General features: G+C 40.1%; 2 protein-coding genes across 2 annotated transcripts; both read left to right on the forward strand.

Moving 5' to 3' along the window:
* The first annotated feature begins 11719 nt into the window (after positions 1–11719).
* Positions 11720–15936, forward strand: LOC149713606 (uncharacterized). The gene is made up of 4 exons (XM_089844014.1): positions 11720–12689; positions 12786–12912; positions 12994–13273; positions 13373–15936. The coding sequence occupies exons 1-4, from the start codon at positions 11720–11722 to the stop codon at positions 15824–15826; spliced, it is 3831 nt and encodes a 1276-aa protein (XP_089700140.1). The 3' UTR covers positions 15827–15936.
* A 740-nt stretch (positions 15937–16676) lies between these two features.
* On the forward strand, positions 16677–19907 carry LOC149713607 (uncharacterized). The gene is made up of 3 exons (XM_089844020.1): positions 16677–16770; positions 16867–17354; positions 17454–19907. Exons 1-3 carry the CDS (start codon positions 16677–16679, stop codon positions 19905–19907), a joined length of 3036 nt encoding a protein of 1011 aa, XP_089700146.1.
* The last annotated feature ends 296 nt before the right edge of the window (positions 19908–20203 follow it).

A 20203-nucleotide genomic window follows, 5' to 3' on the forward strand; every position in this document is an offset into this window, starting at 1 on the left:
CTCTAGCCTGGTTTAAATATTAAAATTGGAAAATAAATTACATTTTCACTCCTTTGTTTTATAAAATTTTCGATTATAAATTTAATATTCAATTATTTATGGTTTCATTTGCGTTGATCTTGAATATTTTGAAATGAACCATGAGATGGGAAGTTTAATAAAATATCCCAATGTTAAATTATTGTTTTCTATTCAGTAAAAGGTATCCCGCGAACACGACGAAAATTTGTGATAAATCCTGCCACCTATTGAGGGAAATGACAAGCTAAAGTCCCCACCTAAAGCGTTTAAATAAAGTAGCCGGTGATTCTATTTTTCTTGTACAGGCGTAAAGCCATCTCGATGGAGGTGACGGTTAACATAGGGGTTTACTAGTAACGCGAGCATATCAGGCCGTTTCGGAAAAACATAAACGCGTTCCCTGATACACAGCTCTTTGGCCCCCAAGCTGCCCATTATTAATACCAAAAAACAACTAGCCATAAAATTATATGAAAACGATAAAACAGAGAAGTTGAAGCTCGTATCAAAGGAAGTACTCCAAGGTTTGTAGTGCACGTGACTACATCGCAGCACGATGGATCAGTTGCTTCCTCAAGAGATTTGTATCTATGCACGATTTTCATTGTAGAACTTCAAAGCCTACACTATTTTCAGCGAAACCTAACCTAAAATAACCTTCTTGATTAGGTCTCTTACCAAAGGCAAATGGAAATAAAAGGTAGTGAAGATACACTGGAGTGAATGAAGCCGTACGATGTATTCCAACCATGTCTTGAAGTGTTTCTCTCCATCTTCATTTTAATCACAAATCAGCTCATCAATAATTTCTTTTCCCAGAAATTAGCCAATTTGGCGTGAGAGGCAATCGGGGAATGTGTTATATTTAAGCTAAATTTTATATTTGGTTCTGGAAAATTATCATACATGTCAAAGGGCAGACTTGGTTGGTAAATGTGTTTCGGATTGACCGCCTACTTCCCCTTCATACACGAGTTTTTCAAAACATACCAAGAGTAAATGGTTTTTTCATTGTCGCAGAGACAACGATTGTGAACGACATGATTGTTGTCTACCCTCTCCTTCCAGACTCATTTTCTGATATTTCTACATTCAATAGAAATGATTAGAAGTCGGTTTAGTTTGTGACCTCCATCCCTCCTAGTAGCAAAGCTCACTTAAAATTAATGAGAAATTCTAGGAAATCACTTTGAAATTCGATGGGTTTATAGCGCTAATACTTTGATGTGGATTTGTAATTATGGTAAGGTCATTCTAGGCAAGGTTACGTTTAGGTTCAGGTTACGGCTAGACTTAGTTTAGGTCGGGTTTAGTAAGGTTTTAAATAGATTTGGGTCAATACGGTTTTAGATAAATTTGTTTGGTCAGGTTTTAGATATTTTGGAAGGTTTTAAATGCGTTCAGGAGCAGATGACAAAGGAGTCTCGGACGCTAGCTTCCACAATATAGAGGGCAATGGCACCCGCGTACGTCACAGCTGTAGCGGTATCGTTTGCCATAGACGCGCTATCAGACATTATAGCAGACGATGCTTTTGGTGGATTATATCTGGCACCAAAGTCTGCTGGGAATTGTTTTTGTAATAACGGACTAACGGTCACACGGTGGCTACTGAGGTTCGTCTTATCCGATCGCGACATAAATATACACAATATAATTACTTTATTCAAACAGATGTAACCGTTGGTATTAAGATAAAAGATAAGACTACATTTTGTGACTTTAAACCTACTAAATAGCAAATTAAGTCCAAACTAGCAGAGAAACCCAGGTAAGCCAAGGCTTAATTAACAATTTGTGCCCACCGGAATGATTGGGCTCGGTTTTTCAAATTATAAAAGCAAGGTTTTAAAAGATGCCGAAACACAATGTTATATATGTGTTTTAGGGCCAAAATATTCCGTATTTCTTTTGAATTAATTGACTGCTACAAGAGGTTGGAAACGAAATCACTGTCTATTACTTTTTGGGTTTTAAAAGATCGTGAGTGATTTCTTTTCAAATTTCCTGGCACTGGCGTAATGATTTTGGTTAATAACCGTGACGTTCGCGGATCCCATTGCCCTCTACATTATGGAAGCAGGCGTCCGAGACTCCTTCATCTGCTCCTGATGCGTTTGGTTAAGTTATGTTCAATGGGAAGTGGGGTCATTTTTCCTTCTCCTAGTCTGTCGGGTCCCTTTAGAAGGCTATTTGTCGATGAAGTGAAACCATATTATGAGAGGGTTGGTTGAAGAAGTGCTATTGAATGCTCGTTGTTTTTGTGAAGCCCCTGAAAGGACCAGAAAAATCGTTTTCCGTTATTTTGATTTATATAAGAACTTTTACGGCCTCTGCCGCCTACCTCATTTCGCCACGAACGAAATCATCTAAGGAGCGCATCGCGCTGTTATAACCCCCAATTCCAGCCACCTACAACCCTCGAAAAATCGATCTCAGACAAAGAACCTTCCATAGACACTTCCCCAAGGGACAGCGAAAGTCACCTACGGTGTTCACTCGCATTTTAACTTGTCAGCGACTAACAGTACACCTTTTTAAGAATGTATGGTATTTACGATTGAAAATTAATGGAGGCCAATATTGCATCTTATTAAGTGGTCTTTGCTATCGTCATCTAGACTCAAAGTAATGCATACATTAAAGCAGTAGGCTTTTTGCGTCATCAACCGTTCAAAAGAAGCAAATACAAATTTATCAGTCGTCGGAAATTAGGATTTTTCCACTGCTTTGAAGTTTATTTTTAAGTTAGTACTGTTAAAAGCAGGGATAGATGTAATTTTAGAAGAAGGAATGGAGAACAGAGTAATCTGGATGCGCGTCAAAGTCCCGGACCCCCTTTTCTTCTTATGCAAGAAGAGGTTCGTCATAGCGACAGAGGTAAAAATAAATTACTTATTTTTCGTCGTCCCCATGAGCAACGTCATTTAAACGTAGTTTAAGTTAGGCAATAAGATAATTTAAAATTTTCGTTACTTAATAGAAGTAGGGGCTCTATACTGGGCTATGAGTCGAACTGAAGTAAATACTAACCGTTCTCCATTCCTGTTTCGAAAATTACATCTACCCCTGTTAAAAGATAATGTTAAATTGGGATAGAAATCAGAGCATGATACCTAGTTCCCTTTTTGGGAAAAAAAGTAGTGATAGCGTTTTAGAGAGTGCAGATTTTTGAACTTCATTCCAGGCAATTGGGGCTCTCAAAATGCCGTCACTTTTGAATCATGGTTTTTATAATATAAATAAATTTTTGAAGCTGTTCTTAAATTTAAGTGAGCTTGAACACTGTGCAAGAAGGGCTATTTCCAAAATCGCCACAGGGCACCAAACTGTTTGATTCATATGATTTACTGTTTGTGTTATTTTTGATACGAACAAAGATGTATAATAATGATAGAGTCAAGGAATATTGGTTATTAATTAGGAAAAGGACTTTATTTATAACATAATTGTTCAATTGGCGATTGAATGAGAACAAAAGGCAGACTTGGCTCTACATGGGATCTCAGAGGGCACGAAGCGAGGCTTGGCCCATTTTTGTACATGTTAATGTTTTTCATAGGATCAGACTAACCCTAAAACCATGTAGACCTAGCTTATTATTTCGTCATACTATAAACTTACAGCAGAGTACAGTTTATCCCACCACTACTACTACATGTTATAGATTGTAGTTGTAGGCAAGGGAAATGGAGTTTGGAGGACGATCTAGGCTTGGGATTTATTACTGAATGAAATTGGAGAGTGCAGGGCCATAATGTTAAACGAGGATTTATATTTCGCTCGGGGCAAACTTTACTTTCTTTGAAATTAGAATCCCCATTCTGACCGACCAACCAAGAAGCTCCTGCATGAGGGGCACGATACGCCGTTCCTTTGTCAACTAGCTATATTTTATCCATTTTACCGTTTGTAACACTTATAAATATTAAAATTTAAATTATCCGAAAAACACATGCCTTTTCGGGACTTCATTATTCGATCATGGATTTATAATAGAAGCTTAAGCTTCATGGATATTTCACTCACCTTAAATGGGGGATTTCATATCATATTTTACCATGAAAGTGGTATATATGTTACACTTTCAAGTCTTTACTTTCGAAATATCAAGTTTTTAATAAAATTGAACCAAAGTTTCTATTTCTCAATAATTTTGTCTTGTCAAGCTTGTTTGTCTGTTTTATTGCATCACTATGACGTGAAGAAAAAAGCGCGGGAATCCTATACGCGTCTCGAGCTTCTCGCCAGTCTAAACTCTGGGTCTGATAGCAAAGACCATCTCACGTGAAAAATATATATCTGTGACGTTGGACTACGGGAAACTTTTTGGCCTTGCTTAAAAAGAGGAGTTCAAATAATTTCATATGAAGCATTTTCAAATGCATGTTGTCAAATAACCAGAAATCGGAGAATTAAGCTTTGGTCCCATTGAACCGAATTCCCATTCGACAGAACGGATTTTTTGTGGTGTCGCATTCGACCGAACGTAGCCAAAAGGTGCGATTTTATTATAGTCCCATTGGACCGAAATTCTATTGAACTGGAAGAAGACATACTGTGTGGTTTTGCATTAAATATATTTATAATTTCACAACTTATTATTGTTAAAATAAATGTGAGTTAAAAATGTACTACTGCACTTATTTTAACTACGTTTTAATTACGGCGAACCTCACCTACCCTAGCCTAGCCTAACCTAACCTAACCTAATAGGAGAATGTTTTGGAAAAGGTGGTAGCTAATTAAAAGGAGAATATTTTGGAAAAGGTGGTAGGTAATTAAAAGGAGAATATTTTGGAAAATGTGGCAGCCAATTAGTAGGAGAATGTTTTGGAAAAGGTTGCAGCTAATTAATAGGAGAATATTTTGGAAAAGGTGGCAGCTAATTAATAGGAAAATCTTTTGGAAAAGGTAGCAGCTAATTAATAGGAGAATGTTTTGGAAAAGGTTGTAGCTATTTAAAGGGAGAATATTTTGGAAAAGGTGGTAGCTAATTAAAAGGAGCATATTTTGGAAAAGGTGTCAACGAATTATTGGAACCAAACCAAACCAAACCTAACCTAACCGAACCGAACCTAACCCTAACCTAACCCACCCGAAACCAAAATAATAAAATTTTAATTTAAAACTTAAAGACATTGATGGAACTACCATTAAGACTGTACTTCATTTTAAGCACAATTTGTTTATTAATTCTATATATCTCTTGCCTTGAAAGGAATGAAAGTGAGCGTTTTAATTAGTATCACGAAACATTTACTTTTAATATTATTAACACACCTTTCGGAAATTCTAACCAACAACCTTTCGCTTCGCAGTCCAACATCGTATCCACTACACCACCGAATCGCTGACGGCTACAGTGTTTCAAGTTATATTCATGTATTTTTTAGGGGCATATTCGGACGATTGGGATTTCGGTCTATCGGGAATATAGACAGTGGGCTGGAAATCTAAAATCATTGCGGGATATTCGGTCGAATGGGATTTCGGTCCATTGGGAATTCGGTTGAAAGGGACGATACCAGAATGACGATACCAGAATGCTTACCTTGATATTTTTGAATTCACAGAAATTAATTTTATCTTTTGTTATATAAATCAGAGGTTTTTCAAACGAAGCTTCTCATTCCCTTTAAGGTAACAATACTGCTTGTGGTAAAATTAAATTTTATTTCATTTTGGGATAGATAAAGAATGTTTTTTCGTTGTGAGTTACACCTCGATCTCTTATCGGAAGCCAGACGGCTTAAAAATCAATAGTGTGTCCAAGGAAAAGATGTAGGATGACCAAGAAAAAGATGTCTTCGGGGATCAATGAATACTCACCAAAGCTCTGACCCCTTGCCCCTCTTACAGTTACACCGCGTACCCGACTTCGTCTATCATAGCCGAAGGCCATATAACCCCCACACTAATTTCCTCTTATACCTCTCCAACCTTGGGTCCGCGCTTACAGGAAAGAAGAAATCATAATAGAAGTAAAGCAATTCCTACTAGTATGACAAAGGATACTTCAATGAATTGTAAAAAGTTAAATAATTAGGATTGAATGCGTCATTACTCCAATAAACTTTACAATTCTAAACGAGGGCCTGAAAGCCCCAGTAGCACATGGGCTCCACAGTACAGTCTTTTAACAGTCCGTGTGTTCGCTAGGTGTCCTAAAAACTCGGGACTGATAATACACGTAAACACAAGCCGAAAAGCAATAATGTAAACAGTCCATTATCATTACTAATTTTATAAGTCGGTTGACAGTCCTCCGAATGCTCTAAATTTAGCCGGTTTTGCTTACTCTAGATTATATTAAATCAGGCGCGACCAAGTTTTAGTCTTTTTTTTAAACATTCCCCCGGCTTTACTAATATTAAGTCTCGGATTTTCAGTGTTAGTCTGGTTATGAGACAGTCCGCTGGCTTCTCAATTTTAACTCTGGCAAGATCAAGTTTTAATCTTGATATGGGACAGTCCGCCGGCTTGACTATATTATGTCTCGCATTTTCAGGTTTATTCTAGTTCTGAGACAGTCCGCTGGCTTCTCTGTATTAAGAGTTGCATTTTCATTTTTAGTCTGGTTATGAGACACTCCGCTGGCTTCTCCATTTTAACTCTGGAACGATCAAGTTTTAATCTTGTTATGGGACAGTCAGCCGACTCTAGTATATTAAACCTCCAATTTTCAGTTTTAGTCTAGTTATGAGACAGTCCGCAGGCTTCTCTAAATTAAGCCTCGCATTTTCAGTTTTAGTCTGTTTATGAGACAGTCCGCTGTTTTTACTATATCAAATCTCGCCTTTTCAGTTTAAGTTTGGTTTTGAGACAGTCCGCTGGTTTTACTATGTTAAGTCTCGCATTTTCAGTTTTAGTCTGGTTATGAGACAGTCCGCTGGCTTCTCCATTTTAACTCTGGAACGATCAAGTTTTAATCTTGTTATGTGACAGTTAGCCGACTTGACTATATTAAGCCTCCGATTTTCAGTTTTAGTCTTGTTATGAGACAGTCCGCCTCGCATTTTCAATTTTAGTCTGTTTATGAGAGAGTCCGCTGGTTTTACTATATCAAATCTCGCCTTTTCAGCTTAAGCTTGGTTATGAGACAGTCCGCCGGCTTCTCTAAATTAAGCCTCGCATTTTCAGTTTTAGTCTGTTTATGAGAGAGTCCGCTGGTTTTACTATATGAAATCTCGCCTTTTCAGTTTAAGTTTGGTTATGAGACAGTCCACCAGCTTGACTATGTTAAGTCTCGCATTTTCAGTTTTAGTCTGGTTATGAGACAGTCCGCCGGCTTCTCTATATTAAGCCTCGCATTTTCAGTTTTAGTTTGTTTATGAGACTCCGCTGGTTTTACTATATCAAGTCTCGCATTTTCGGTTTTAGTCTGGTTATGAGACAGTCCGCAGGCTTCTCTGTATTAAGAGTGGCGCGTTCAAGTTATACTCATGTTTTGAGACAGTGCGCCAGCTTTTCTATATTAAGTCTCGCTCATTCAAGTATTAGTCTTCTTATGAGACAGTCCGCCGGCTTCTCTAAGTCTCGCACGTTTAACTATGCAAGAGTATAACTTGAACGCGCCACACTTAATACAAAGTAGCCGGCGGACTGTCACATAACCAGACTAAAACTGAAAGTTCGAGACTTGATATAGAGAAGCCGGCGGACTGTCTCATAACCAGACTAAAACTGAAAGTGCGAGACTTAATATAGAGAAGCCGGCGGACTGACTCATAGCCAGACTGAAACTGAAAGTGCGGGACTTAATATAGTGAAACCGGCGGACTGTCTCATAACCAGACTGAAACTGAAAGTGCGAGACTTAATATAGAGAAGCCGGCGGACTGTCTCATAACCAGACTGAAACTGAAAGTGCGAGACTTAATATAGAGAAGCCGGTGGACTGTCTCATAACCAGACTGAAACTGAAAGTGCGAGACTTAAAATAGAGAAGCCGGCGGACTGTCTCATAACCAGACTGAAACTGAAAATGCGAGACTTAATATAGAGAAGCAGGCGGACTGTCTCATGACGATCGTCATGAGACAGTTCGCCGGCTTCTCTACATTTCAGTATCTGATATCCATTATTAGTATTGTTATTAGATGTTATAGGTGTCATTTGTTTTTATTTTATTCCTTACTTCAGTCCCTGACTTCCTTGGCTTTATCTTGTAATAAGACATTCCCCTGGCTCTCCCATAATAAGTCTATGACTTCCTTATTTTAGAACTCTAATCAGACAGTCCAATAGTTACGATATATTAAGCTTCGCGCGTGCTAAATTTAGACTTGTTATGGAACGATCTGCCGGCTGCTCTATTTTTGAGTTTCCAACGTCGTCGAGCTTGTTGGAATTTATCTGAATTGTATCTATATCATATGTCAACGTTTGACTTCTTCTATTTGTTCCGTTTTTTATTCTAAACTTCTGTTATTTTATTTAAATGATAAAGGTTTAAGGAAATGTGTGGATTCCTTTAATGCCAATGGATAGCGGCATGCTTGTCAAGTGATCACGACTCCCACACTCTACGTGAACGGCCCAAAGTGTAGGATTTCGCTTGAAATAAAGGTTTAGAAAACCCAAATAATAACGAAACCTATTCTCCACTAAAGTTCCACGATTCTGCTGATGTAAATTTGAACTACAAGCAAAACTTTATTTAAAAATCCATTATATCTCAACAACTAACTGTAACATGTTAATTTACCCAGATTTAAAAATAAATTTATCTTTATAAGCATGATTTTACAATAATATCAAAGAAAATGTTACGGATTATGGCTAATTTCATCCTTCCCTTATATTTAGATAAACCTTCAAATCGTTCTAAAACATATCACTTTGCTCCTCTGTTATTATCGGAGATTAAATAGCAATGAACACTTTCGTTAAGTGCAGTCATTTGAAGCTATTTACCATTTTACGAAAGTCGCCAAAAGTGCGGGAGTTCGGTTGAAAGGGGCCTCCGAACTAATTTTCCGATCGAATGTTTTGGAACCGTCCATTTACCAGCCGATATCGTGTCCATTTCCCCAGCCGATATCGTGTCCATTTTGCCAGCCGACATCGTGTCTATTTCCCCAGCCTATATCGTGTCCATTTCCCCAGCCGATATCGTGTCCATTCGCCAGCCGATATCGTGTCCATTCGCCAGCCGATATCGTGTCCATTCGCCAGCCGATATCGTGTCCATTCGCCAGCCGATATCGTGTCCATTCGCCAGCCGATATCGTGTCCATTTCGCCAGCCGATATCGTGTCCATTCGCCAGCCGATATCGTGTCCATTCGCCAGCCGATATCGTGTCCATTTCGCCAGCCGATATCGTGTCCATTCGCCAGCCGATATCGTGTCCATTTCGCCAGCCGATATCGTGTCCATTCCCCATCCGATATCGTGTCCATTCGCCAGCCGATATCGTGTCCATTCGCCAGCCGATATCGTGTCCATTCGCCAGCCGATATCGTATCCATTCCCCAGCCGATATCGTGTCCATTCGCCAGCCGTTATGTTGTCCATCCTCACACCGATTTTGCGTCTATTCACCTTGCGATTTCATAACCGTTTACCAGTTGATTTCGTGTCCATCCGCTTGCCGATTTTCTGACCGTTTGCTTGCAAATTTCGTGTACTCCAGACAACCAATTTTGTGTCCACTAGACTACCAATTTTGAGTTCATTCGCCAGCTGATTTTCTGACCGTTTGATTGCAAATTTCTTGTCCATTCGCTTACCAATTTTGTATCCATAAAGTGCATTTTGCAATCAACCGTAGTAAATGTTGGGATAGCAAGACACTTATCTGGGCGGACATTTCGCACTATAGGGTAGGGTCTAAAGTCACAAATCAGGGGTCCAAAAAACCGTCCCGCTAGTTAAAATTCGTACTGTCCCCGCAGTTGATTTTTGTTGCAGGGGAGAAGTTATTGTTCATTTACTCTCCCACCATTAAACAGTGATCACTTTAAAAACCGTTGCCTTAATATTCCAGAAAAATATACAGATGTTCTGAATTACGTGACACTCCTTGCAATAATGCTGAAGTTATATTTAGAATGGCATTAATATACCGGAATCTATATCTCCCCTAATTGTTCGTTCATCCCGTGGTATTTGTACCGGAAGAGTTCTCAGATTTCCTATTCCCTATAGGGTTTATAAGATCTCTATTGGATTTATAAGACCCATATAAGTAGTACCTATTTGAGAGTTCAACATAATTGCCGCCGTTGCCGCCGATGCCGCCGTTGCCGCCAATGTCGCTGTTGCCGCCGTTATCGCTGAAGTCGCTTCAATCTCCCCTCCGACGCCAGATATTTCATGCGCGCCTTATCTTTATTGACTTTGATAAGGGAAAACATATGTTAGGCTTAAGACTGAGCGTCATATTTCCACAACTTCACCTGAAACTAGAATTCATTACATCATTATTTTGTGGCACCCGATATTTGTGGGCACCTTATCGACTTTGACAATGCGGTGGGGGAAATACGTATGGAAAAATACTCTACCAATGGGGTAAATAAGTGTGGGGAATTCTTCATTTTCAATGGCGTCTTCTTATTTTTAAATCAATACGTTACACTTATCTGTCTTAAAAATATCTGGGTATATTGGCTCGAATTTCTTGAATATGACGCTGGAACCGTTATCTTAAATAGTATCCCAACACCTGCTTCAAATTGCGTATCATTGACGTAAGGCAAAGCAGAGACGTTGAATACACTGTGTTTGACCTAAAATATTTTAATGGAATACACTATGTTAGGCTTAACATTTTTAACGAAGTAGGCGGGAAATATGAACGGAAAAAAGAGTGTACGGTTTTCGGATACGACGGTGTACGTGATTCCTCAAGAGGACAGGGTGAACCATGAGTTTCGTAAACCTAAATGGTTTAGAATGCAATTAAAGTGTAAATACGAATACATATTATCTCCGATATTGGAGTTGAAAATTGAACTTTTCGCTAACCCTTGTCTTACATGTGACTCGGGGCTTTCTACGTCACGTTGACTTTCGACAACGTGGTGGAAGGGGGAAATTATATATGTTAGGCTTAAAGATTAAGCGTCATTGACTTTAGCCGCCCGGTTGCCGCCTACCGCCAGGGTGCCACATTCAAACTTGACGCCCAGTTGTCGCATACCGCCAGGGTGTCACTTTCAAACGGGAATTGTCCTGAAATCTCATGATGGCGGGAAATTGTTGTGATAAGGAGGTAAAATTTGCGTGATAAGGAGGGAAAATTGGCGTGATAAGGAGGGAAAATTGGCGTGATAGGGAGGAAAAATTGGCGTGTAATTTTAAGATAACGCCACTGAATTCCCGTTGGCGTACCTTATCATATTTTCCGAGGGCAATGTTAAATCTATACTTTCACTGATAATAGGTCCTTTGATAGGGATGTTATCTTACTCTTACATGTTAGGCTTAACACTAGGTGCCATATTAACTTTCGATGATGTGTTTCCTTCGTATATTTCTAAAGTAAACATGAGTAGACTATAAAAAGACCCCCAAAGATCAGAAAACATTTTATTTTGTTCCTGACTCCAGTCTTGAATGTTCTCGAGCTATTATCCTGAACTTTTACCGATAAAAGTATCTGCAAAGGGTGAGATTTTTTCTTTCTTTCACAAGTCTCGTGAAGAGATATATTTAAGGTTCAGTTTTAGTAAACTTAAATTGTAAGAATGTTTGAGTGTAACGTTTGCAAGAGTCAGTATGCAAGGAATAAGGATCTCATGAGACATAATCGTGAAAAACATGAGGGAATTAAATTCTCTTGTGATGACTGCTCTGCAACTTTCACAAGGCGTCAAAACTTAGTAAGTCACCAGGCTAAGTTTCACGGTGTTAAGAGACGTAAAATAGAAGACCCCAAGGACGTTTCTGGCCCCTCGACCCATAACAACCACTCAGTTACCTACCCCGCTCCTATGATCGACGCCGAAAGAGTGTCGCCAGCCCTCACTCTAGACGACCTGACAAGGCAGGAAACGTGGGCTCGACGCATGCTGATGGACCAAGGGAAAGTTCATGATCCTGACGAACTGGACGATCTAACCAGTCAGGAAAATCCGGACTTACAAGCCCTGATGGACCACGAGGAAGTTCACGATCCCGACAAACTGGACGATCTAACCAGTGAGGAAAACCAGGCCTTACAGGCCCTGATGGACAGGGAGGAGACCAAGCGAGCCAATGACGAACCTCAACCCATGGTTACCACACCCGTCGAGCCTCTTCTCGATCAATTGGAGGAGTTAAACGTATTGCGTAATGCGATTTTCTGCGCTAGATTTACGTCGGCAGTCGTGGAAACTAGCACGGAACTTTACATTGGTAGACATAGAGCCGCCATAGAAAATTACTTAAGAAACAAACTAGCTCAAGATAGAGGGATTAAATGGTATTTGACTGTTAGGGCTCGCTATACGCGCGAATTGGGAAATTCGGAACAGGATGTAGAAACTCTAATATACCATAGAACGCGCAATCTTATTATTTTAACCCCCGACGTTATTCCGGGACAAATAGATCAGGGGATAGTAACATTAAAACGGTTAATGGAAGAGTTTGAAGCGCAAGGTAGCGGTTGGTCATTAGATAGAATTATGTTTCTACAAATTAACATAATTGCATATATGCCTTTACACGGGGGTACGTATTTCGAAACCCCCAAAAAACTCGTGTCTAAGAAAGCTATTCTTAATGTTAAAAACCATGATAATAAGTGTTTTCTATGGTCAATTTTAGCTCATTTACATCCTGTTAATTTTAGAAATAACCCGAATTGCGTAGAAAATTATCTCCCTTTTCAAAACGAGTTAGAATTGACAGGAATCACATTCCCTGTACAAGTTAATGTAGCTGTTTTAGAAAGGTTTGAACAGGTTAATAACTTATCAGTTAGCATCTAGGGTTATGAGGATGAGGTTTTCCCCCTTTATGTGAGCTCGAACAGGGTCGACGATGCGCGTCAAATAGATCTGCTGCTACTATCTCAGGGGGCTGAGAAGCATTTTTGTTTGATTCGTAGCTTGAGTCGGCTTCTATCGTCATTCACCGCACATAACGGTAGAGCCTTCTACTGTCGTTATTGTCTGCATCGTTTCTCCGGCTTCGGCTCAGAGCAAAGACATGAAGAGCACGTCAAAGAGTGTAGCTTACACGACCCCCAGAAAATCAAAATGCCTGTCAAGGAGCCCATCCTAGAGTTCAAAAACATCGCCTGGGAGCAAAAAGTAAGTTTTGTCATCCACTTTTGGTTTTACTAATACATAAGAAGCGCGCGATAAAGTGTGCCATGGAATAAAATGTTTCCAATTTTTCTGTTCCATTAGGTGAAGTTCGTCATCTACGCGGATTTCGAGTCAATCTTAAGTAAAATACAGGGATGCGATCAGGACGCTACCCTCTCTTCTTCCACGAAAACCTCCCAACACGTTGCCTGCGGGTTCAGCTACGTCATCGTTGGACAAGACGGTTCAGTGTCAAAACCAGTGACGTACAGAGGAATGGACGCGGCGGAAAGGTTTTTACAAAACCTTATTCGTGAAGATGAAATCATCCAGGGGAAAATAAAAGCCAACGTACCCATGAACCTGACAAACTCGGAAATGACGGAATTTGTATCAGCCCAAGTCTGCTACCTATGCGGGAAGGCGTTCACCGATGATAACTGCAAAGTTCGGGACCACGACCATACAGATGGGTCCTACAGAGGAGCGGCTCATAATACCTGTAACCTCAAGTTGAAGACATTGAAATTCGTTCCGGTGTTCATGCATAACCTATCCCGCTATGATGCTCACTTGATAATGGACAAAATCGGACTCTTTAAACATCAAGAAATTAAGTGTATCCCGACGAATTCCGAGACTTACATTTCGTTTTCTCTGGGAAATCTACGCTTTCTAGACTCTATCAGGTTTATGCCAGCCTCGCTCGACTCCCTCGTTTCTAACTTGGCCAAGGGAGGTGCGGACAAGTTCAAATGCCTAAACTCTGTTTTCAAACCGGACGAAGTGGAGCATTTACTGAGGAAACAAGTCTACCCGTATGACTATTTCGATCGCGAGGAGAAATTTGACGAGACGGAGTTACCACCGAAGGAGGCTTTTTTCAACTCGCTCACCGATGAAAAGGTTAGTGACGAGGATTATTCCCAAGCCCAAACAGTTTGGGAAAAATTCAGGATCGCTAACCTCGGCGAGTACCATGATTTATACGTCAAAACCGACGTTTTACTCTTGGCTGACGTATTTGAAAACTTCCGAGCCATGTGCTTGGAATATTACAAATTAGACTGCGCTCACGCCTTTACCGATCCCGGTTTTGCTTGGCAGAGCGCTTTACGTATGACTGGAGTTAAATTAGAACTTCTTTTAGACCCTGATATGCACCTATTTATCGAGAAGGGAATTAGGGGAGGAGTTTCTCTGATAACCCACAGGTTGGCTGAGGCGAATAACAAACATCTTCCTGAAACCTACGACGCTTCGAAACCTAGTTCCTACATCACTTACCTGGACTGTAACAATCTTTATGGAACAGTAATGTGTCACCATTTACCTATGAGGGGTTTCCGATGGTTGCAGCCATGTGAAGATTTCACCAGAGAAGTTATTCTTAACCAACCCGACGATGACCCTCAGGGTTTCATTCTAGAGGTGGATCTTGAATACCCGGACAGTTTACACGTAGAGCATAATTGTCTCCCCCTCGCCCCTGAAAGACGTGTTGTTACCGCCGGCGAACTATCTCCATATTCAATAGATCAATTGAACAAATTAAAACTGAAAATTAAAGATAGTCTTCCCAAATTAGTCCCCTCGCTTTATAACAGAGAAAAATACGTGCTCCATTACCGAAATCTAAAGTTCTACCTCGCTAAAGGTATGAAATTAGGGAAGGTTCACCGTATTCTCACGTTTGAACAAGGGGCTTGGTTAAAACCCTTTATCGAGTTTAACACGGAGAAGCGGAAGATGGCCGCTAACGCGTTCGAAAAGGATTTCTTCAAACTATGCAACAACTCTGTGTTCGGGAAGACGATGGAGAATCTACGTAACCGCATAAATTTCGACCTTGTGCAAACCCGGGAGATGGCAATCAAGAAGGCGAGTTCTCCGGCGTTCGAAAGGTTTACAGTTTTCAAGAACGACCTAGTTGGAATTCACCAACTGAAGAAATCCTTAACCTTGGACCGACCCATTTATACGGGCTTCACCATTTTAGACTTGTCTAAACTGGTTATGTACGATTTCCATTACAACACCGTGAGAGCTAAATATGGGGAAGCCGCCAAGCTTCTCTTCACAGACACAGATTCCCTGACCTACCAAATCTTCACCGACGATCTGCCCCGAGACTTTGCCGAAAACAAGGAGATGTACGACTTCTCCGATTACCCTCGAGACCATCCCTTGTTCAGCGAGGAGAACAAAAAGGTTCTCGGCAAGTTCAAAGACGAGCTTAATGGAGTACCGATTCAGGAGTTCTGCGGACTCCGTCCGAAGATGTACTCCATCTTGTCGTCGAAAGGGGAAAAGAAGACGGCGAAGGGAATTTGTCGTCGTGTGGTTAAGAAGAAGATTCGTCATGCCGACTACAAGGAATGCCTACTTCAACGTAAACTCACCGTGGAAGAGATGAAAAGAATTGTGAGTTTGAAACATGAACTGTTTTCCGTCACCCAAAAGAAACTCTCATTGAACCCGTGCGATGACAAGCGATACATCATCGACGGTGTGTCTACTTACTCGTTAGGACATTTTAAAATTAGGGATCTATAAAAGCGAGTTTTCCTCCGTGGCATAGCCCGGTTTCTCGCTTTATGTAAATTATTTTTTCAAATATCTTAGAACTGTGTAACTTTAATATCTTAGAATTTTATAACTTTTTTTTTTAAATATCTTTCGTGTAAATTTGTATATGTAAATATTTGTAAACTTGCTATTTTTTTTGCTTTTTTTTATATAAATTTTTGAATGCTGTTGAAAATAAAATAAATATAATTATAATTATGTTAAAGTATTCTTCTCCAAATTTTTCCTACTCTTATTCATTTTTCATGTACGAGGAGGAGAGAGGGGCCCGGCCTACCCTTCCGTTCAAAGTTTCACAGTTTGCGTTCAAAGTTTCACTATTTCTTTTCAAAGTTTCACTATTTCTTTTCAAAGTTTCACTATTTCTTTTCAAAGTTTCACTATTTCTTTTCAAAGTTTCACTATTTCTTTTCAAAGTTTCACTATTTCTTTTCAAAGTTTCACTATTTCTTTTCAAAGTTTCACTATTTCTTTTCAAAGTTTCACTATTTCTGTTCAAAGTTTCACTATTTCTTTTCAAAGTTTCACTATTTCCGTTCAAAGTTTCACTATTTCCGTTCAAAGTTTCACTATTTCCGTTCAAAGCTTCACTATTTCCGTTCAAAGTTTCACTAAGGGATTGATTACATCACTTTACATACAGTCTACCAAAAATGCACTTATTCTCCTAAACAAAATTTATCGTACCATCAATGATTGAAATTCGGAACAGGATGTAGAAACTCTAATATACCATAGAACGCGCAATCTTATTATTTTAACCCCCGACGTTATTCCGGGACAAATAGATCAGGGGATAGTAACATTAAAACGGTTAATGGAAGAGTTTGAAGCGCAAGGTAGCGGTTGGTCATTAGATAGAATTATGTTTCTACAAATTAACATAATTGCATATATGCCTTTACACGGGGGTACGTATTTCGAAACCCCCAAAAAACTCGTGTCTAAGAAAGCTATTCTTAATGTTAAAAACCATGATAATAAGTGTTTTCTATGGTCAATTTTAGCTCATTTACATCCTGTTAATTTTAGAAATAACCCGAATTGCGTAGAAAATTATCTCCCTTTTCAAAACGAGTTAGAATTGACAGGAATCACATTCCCTGTACAAGTTAATGTAGCTGTTTTAGAAAGGTTTGAACAGGTTAATAACTTATCAGTTAGCATCTATGGTTATGAGGATGAGGTTTTCCCCCTTTATGTGAGCTCGAACAGGGTCGACGATGCGCGTCAAATAGATCTGCTGCTACTATCTCAGGGGGCTGAGAAGCATTTTTGTTTGATTCGTAGCTTGAGTCGGCTTCTATCGTCATTCACCGCACATAACGGTAGAGCCTTCTACTGTCGTTATTGTCTGCATCGTTTCTCCGGCTTCGGCTCAGAGCAAAGACATGAAGAGCACGTCAAAGAGTGTAGCTCACACGACCCCCAGAAAATCAAAATGCCTTTCAAGGAGCCCATCCTAGAGTTCAAAAACATCGCCTGGGAGCAAAAAGTAAGTTTTGTCATCCACTTTTGGTTTTACTAATACATAAGAAGCGCGCGATAAAGTGTGCCATGGAATAAAATGTTTCCAATTTTTCTGTTCCATTAGGTGAAGTTCGTCATCTACGCGGATTTCGAGTCAATCTTAAGTAAAATACAGGGATGCGATCAGGACGCTACCCTCTCTTCTTCCACGAAAACCTCCCAACACGTTGCCTGCGGGTTCAGCTACGTCATCGTTGGACAAGACGGTTCAGTGTCAAAACCAGTGACGTACAGAGGAATGGACGCGGCGGAAAGGTTTTTACAAAACCTTATTCGTGAAGATGAAATCAACCAGGGGAAAATAAAAGCCAACGTACCCATGAACCTGACAAACTCGGAAATGACGGAATTTGTATCAGCCCAAGTCTGCTACCTATGCGGGAAGGCGTTCACCCATGATAACTGCAAAGTTCGGGACCACGACCATACAGATGGGTCCTACAGAGGAGCGGCTCATAATACCTGTAACCTCAAGTTGAAGACATTGAAATTCGTTCCGGTGTTCATGCATAACCTATCCCGCTATGATGCTCACTTGATAATGGACAAAATCGGACTCTTTAAACATCAAGAAATTAAGTGTATCCCGACGAATTCCGAGACTTACATTTCGTTTTCTCTGGGAAATCTACGCTTTCTAGACTCTATCAGGTTTATGCCAGCCTCGCTCGACTCCCTCGTTTCTAACTTGGCCAAGGGAGGTGCGGACAAGTTCAAATGCCTAAACTCTGTTTTCAAACCGGACGAAGTGGAGCATTTACTGAGGAAACAAGTCTACCCGTATGACTATTTCGATCGCGAGGAGAAATTTGACGAGACGGAGTTACCACCGAAGGAGGATTTTTTCAACTCGCTCACCGATGAAAAGGTTAGTGACGAGGATTATTCCCAAGCCCAAACAGTTTGGGAAAAATTCAGGATCGCTAACCTCGGCGAGTACCATGATTTATACGTCAAAACCGACGTTTTACTCTTGGCTGACGTATTTGAAAACTTCCGAGCCATGTGCTTGGAATATTACAAATTAGACTGCGCTCACGCCTTTACCGGTCCCGGTTTTGCTTGGCAGAGCGCTTTACGTATGACTGGAGTTAAATTAGAACTTCTTTTAGACCCTGATATGCACCTATTTATCGAGAAGGGAATTAGGGGAGGAGTTTCTCTGATAACCCACAGGTTGGCTGAGGCGAATAACAAACATCTTCCTGAAACCTACGACGCTTCGAAACCTAGTTCCTACATCACTTACCTGGACTGTAACAATCTTTATGGAACAGTAATGTGTCACCATTTACCTATGAGGGGTTTCCGATGGTTGCAGCCATGTGAAGATTTCACCAGAGAAGTTATTCTTAACCAACCCGACGATGACCCTCAGGGTTTCATTCTAGAGGTGGATCTTGAATACCCGGACAGTTTACACGTAGAGCATAATTGTCTCCCCCTCGCCCCTGAAAGACGTGTTGTTACCGCCGGCGAACTATCTCCATATTCAATAGATCAATTGAACAAATTAAAACTGAAAATTAAAGATAGTCTTCCCAAATTAGTCCCCTCGCTTTATAACAGAGAAAAATACGTGCTCCATTACCGAAATCTAAAGTTCTACCTCGCTAAAGGTATGAAATTAGGGAAGGTTCACCGTATTCTCACGTTTGAACAAGGGGCTTGGTTAAAACCCTTTATCGAGTTTAACACGGAGAAGCGGAAGATGGCCGCTAACGCGTTCGAAAAGGATTTCTTCAAACTATGCAACAACTCTGTGTTCGGGAAGACGATGGAGAATCTACGTAACCGCATAAATTTCGACCTTGTGCAAACCCGGGAGATGGCAATCAAGAAGGCGAGTTCTCCGGCGTTCGAAAGGTTTACAGTTTTCAAGAACGACCTAGTTGGAATTCACCAACTGAAGAAATCCTTAACCTTGGACCGACCCATTTATACGGGCTTCACCATTTTAGACTTGTCTAAACTGGTTATGTACGATTTCCATTACAACACCGTGAGAGCTAAATATGGGGAAGCCGCCAAGCTTCTCTTCACAGACACAGATTCCCTGACCTACCAAATCTTCACCGACGATCTGCCCCGAGACTTTGCCGAAAACAAGGAGATGTACGACTTCTCCGATTACCCTCGAGACCATCCCTTGTTCAGCAAGAAGAACAAGAAGGTTCTCGGCAAGTTCAAAGACGAGCTTAATGGAGTACCGATTCAGGAGTTCTGCGGACTCCGTCCGAAGATGTACTCCATCTTGTCGTCGAAAGGGGAAAAGAAGACGGCGAAGGGAATTTGTCGTCGTGTGGTTAAGAAGAAGATTCGTCATGCCGACTACAAGGAATGCCTACTTCAACGTAAACTCACCGTGGAAGAGATGAAAAGAATTGTGAGTTTGAAACATGAACTGTTTTCCGTCACCCAAAAGAAACTCGCATTGAACCCGTGCGATGACAAGCGATACATCATCGACGGTGTGTCTACTTACTCGTTAGGACATTTTAAAATTAGGGATCTATAAAAGCGAGTTTTCCTCCGTGGCATAGCCCGGTTTCTCGCTTTATGTAAATTATTTTTTTCAAATATCTTAGAACTGTGTAACTTTAATATCTTAGAATTTTATAACTTTTTTTTTAAATATCTTTCGTGTAAATTTGTATATGTAAATATTTGTAAACTTGCTATTTTTTTTTGCTTTTTTTTATATAAATTTTTGAATGCTGTTGAAAATAAAATAAATATAATTATAATTATGTTAAAGTATTCTTCTCCAAATTTTTCCTACTCTTATTCATTTTTCATGTACGAGGAGGAGAG

This window comes from Phalangium opilio, unplaced genomic scaffold, assembly GCF_054372755.1.
Source record: "Phalangium opilio isolate 3A_F unplaced genomic scaffold, DU_Popi_V2 ptg000009l_1, whole genome shotgun sequence".
NCBI lineage: Eukaryota > Metazoa > Arthropoda > Arachnida > Opiliones > Phalangiidae > Phalangium > Phalangium opilio.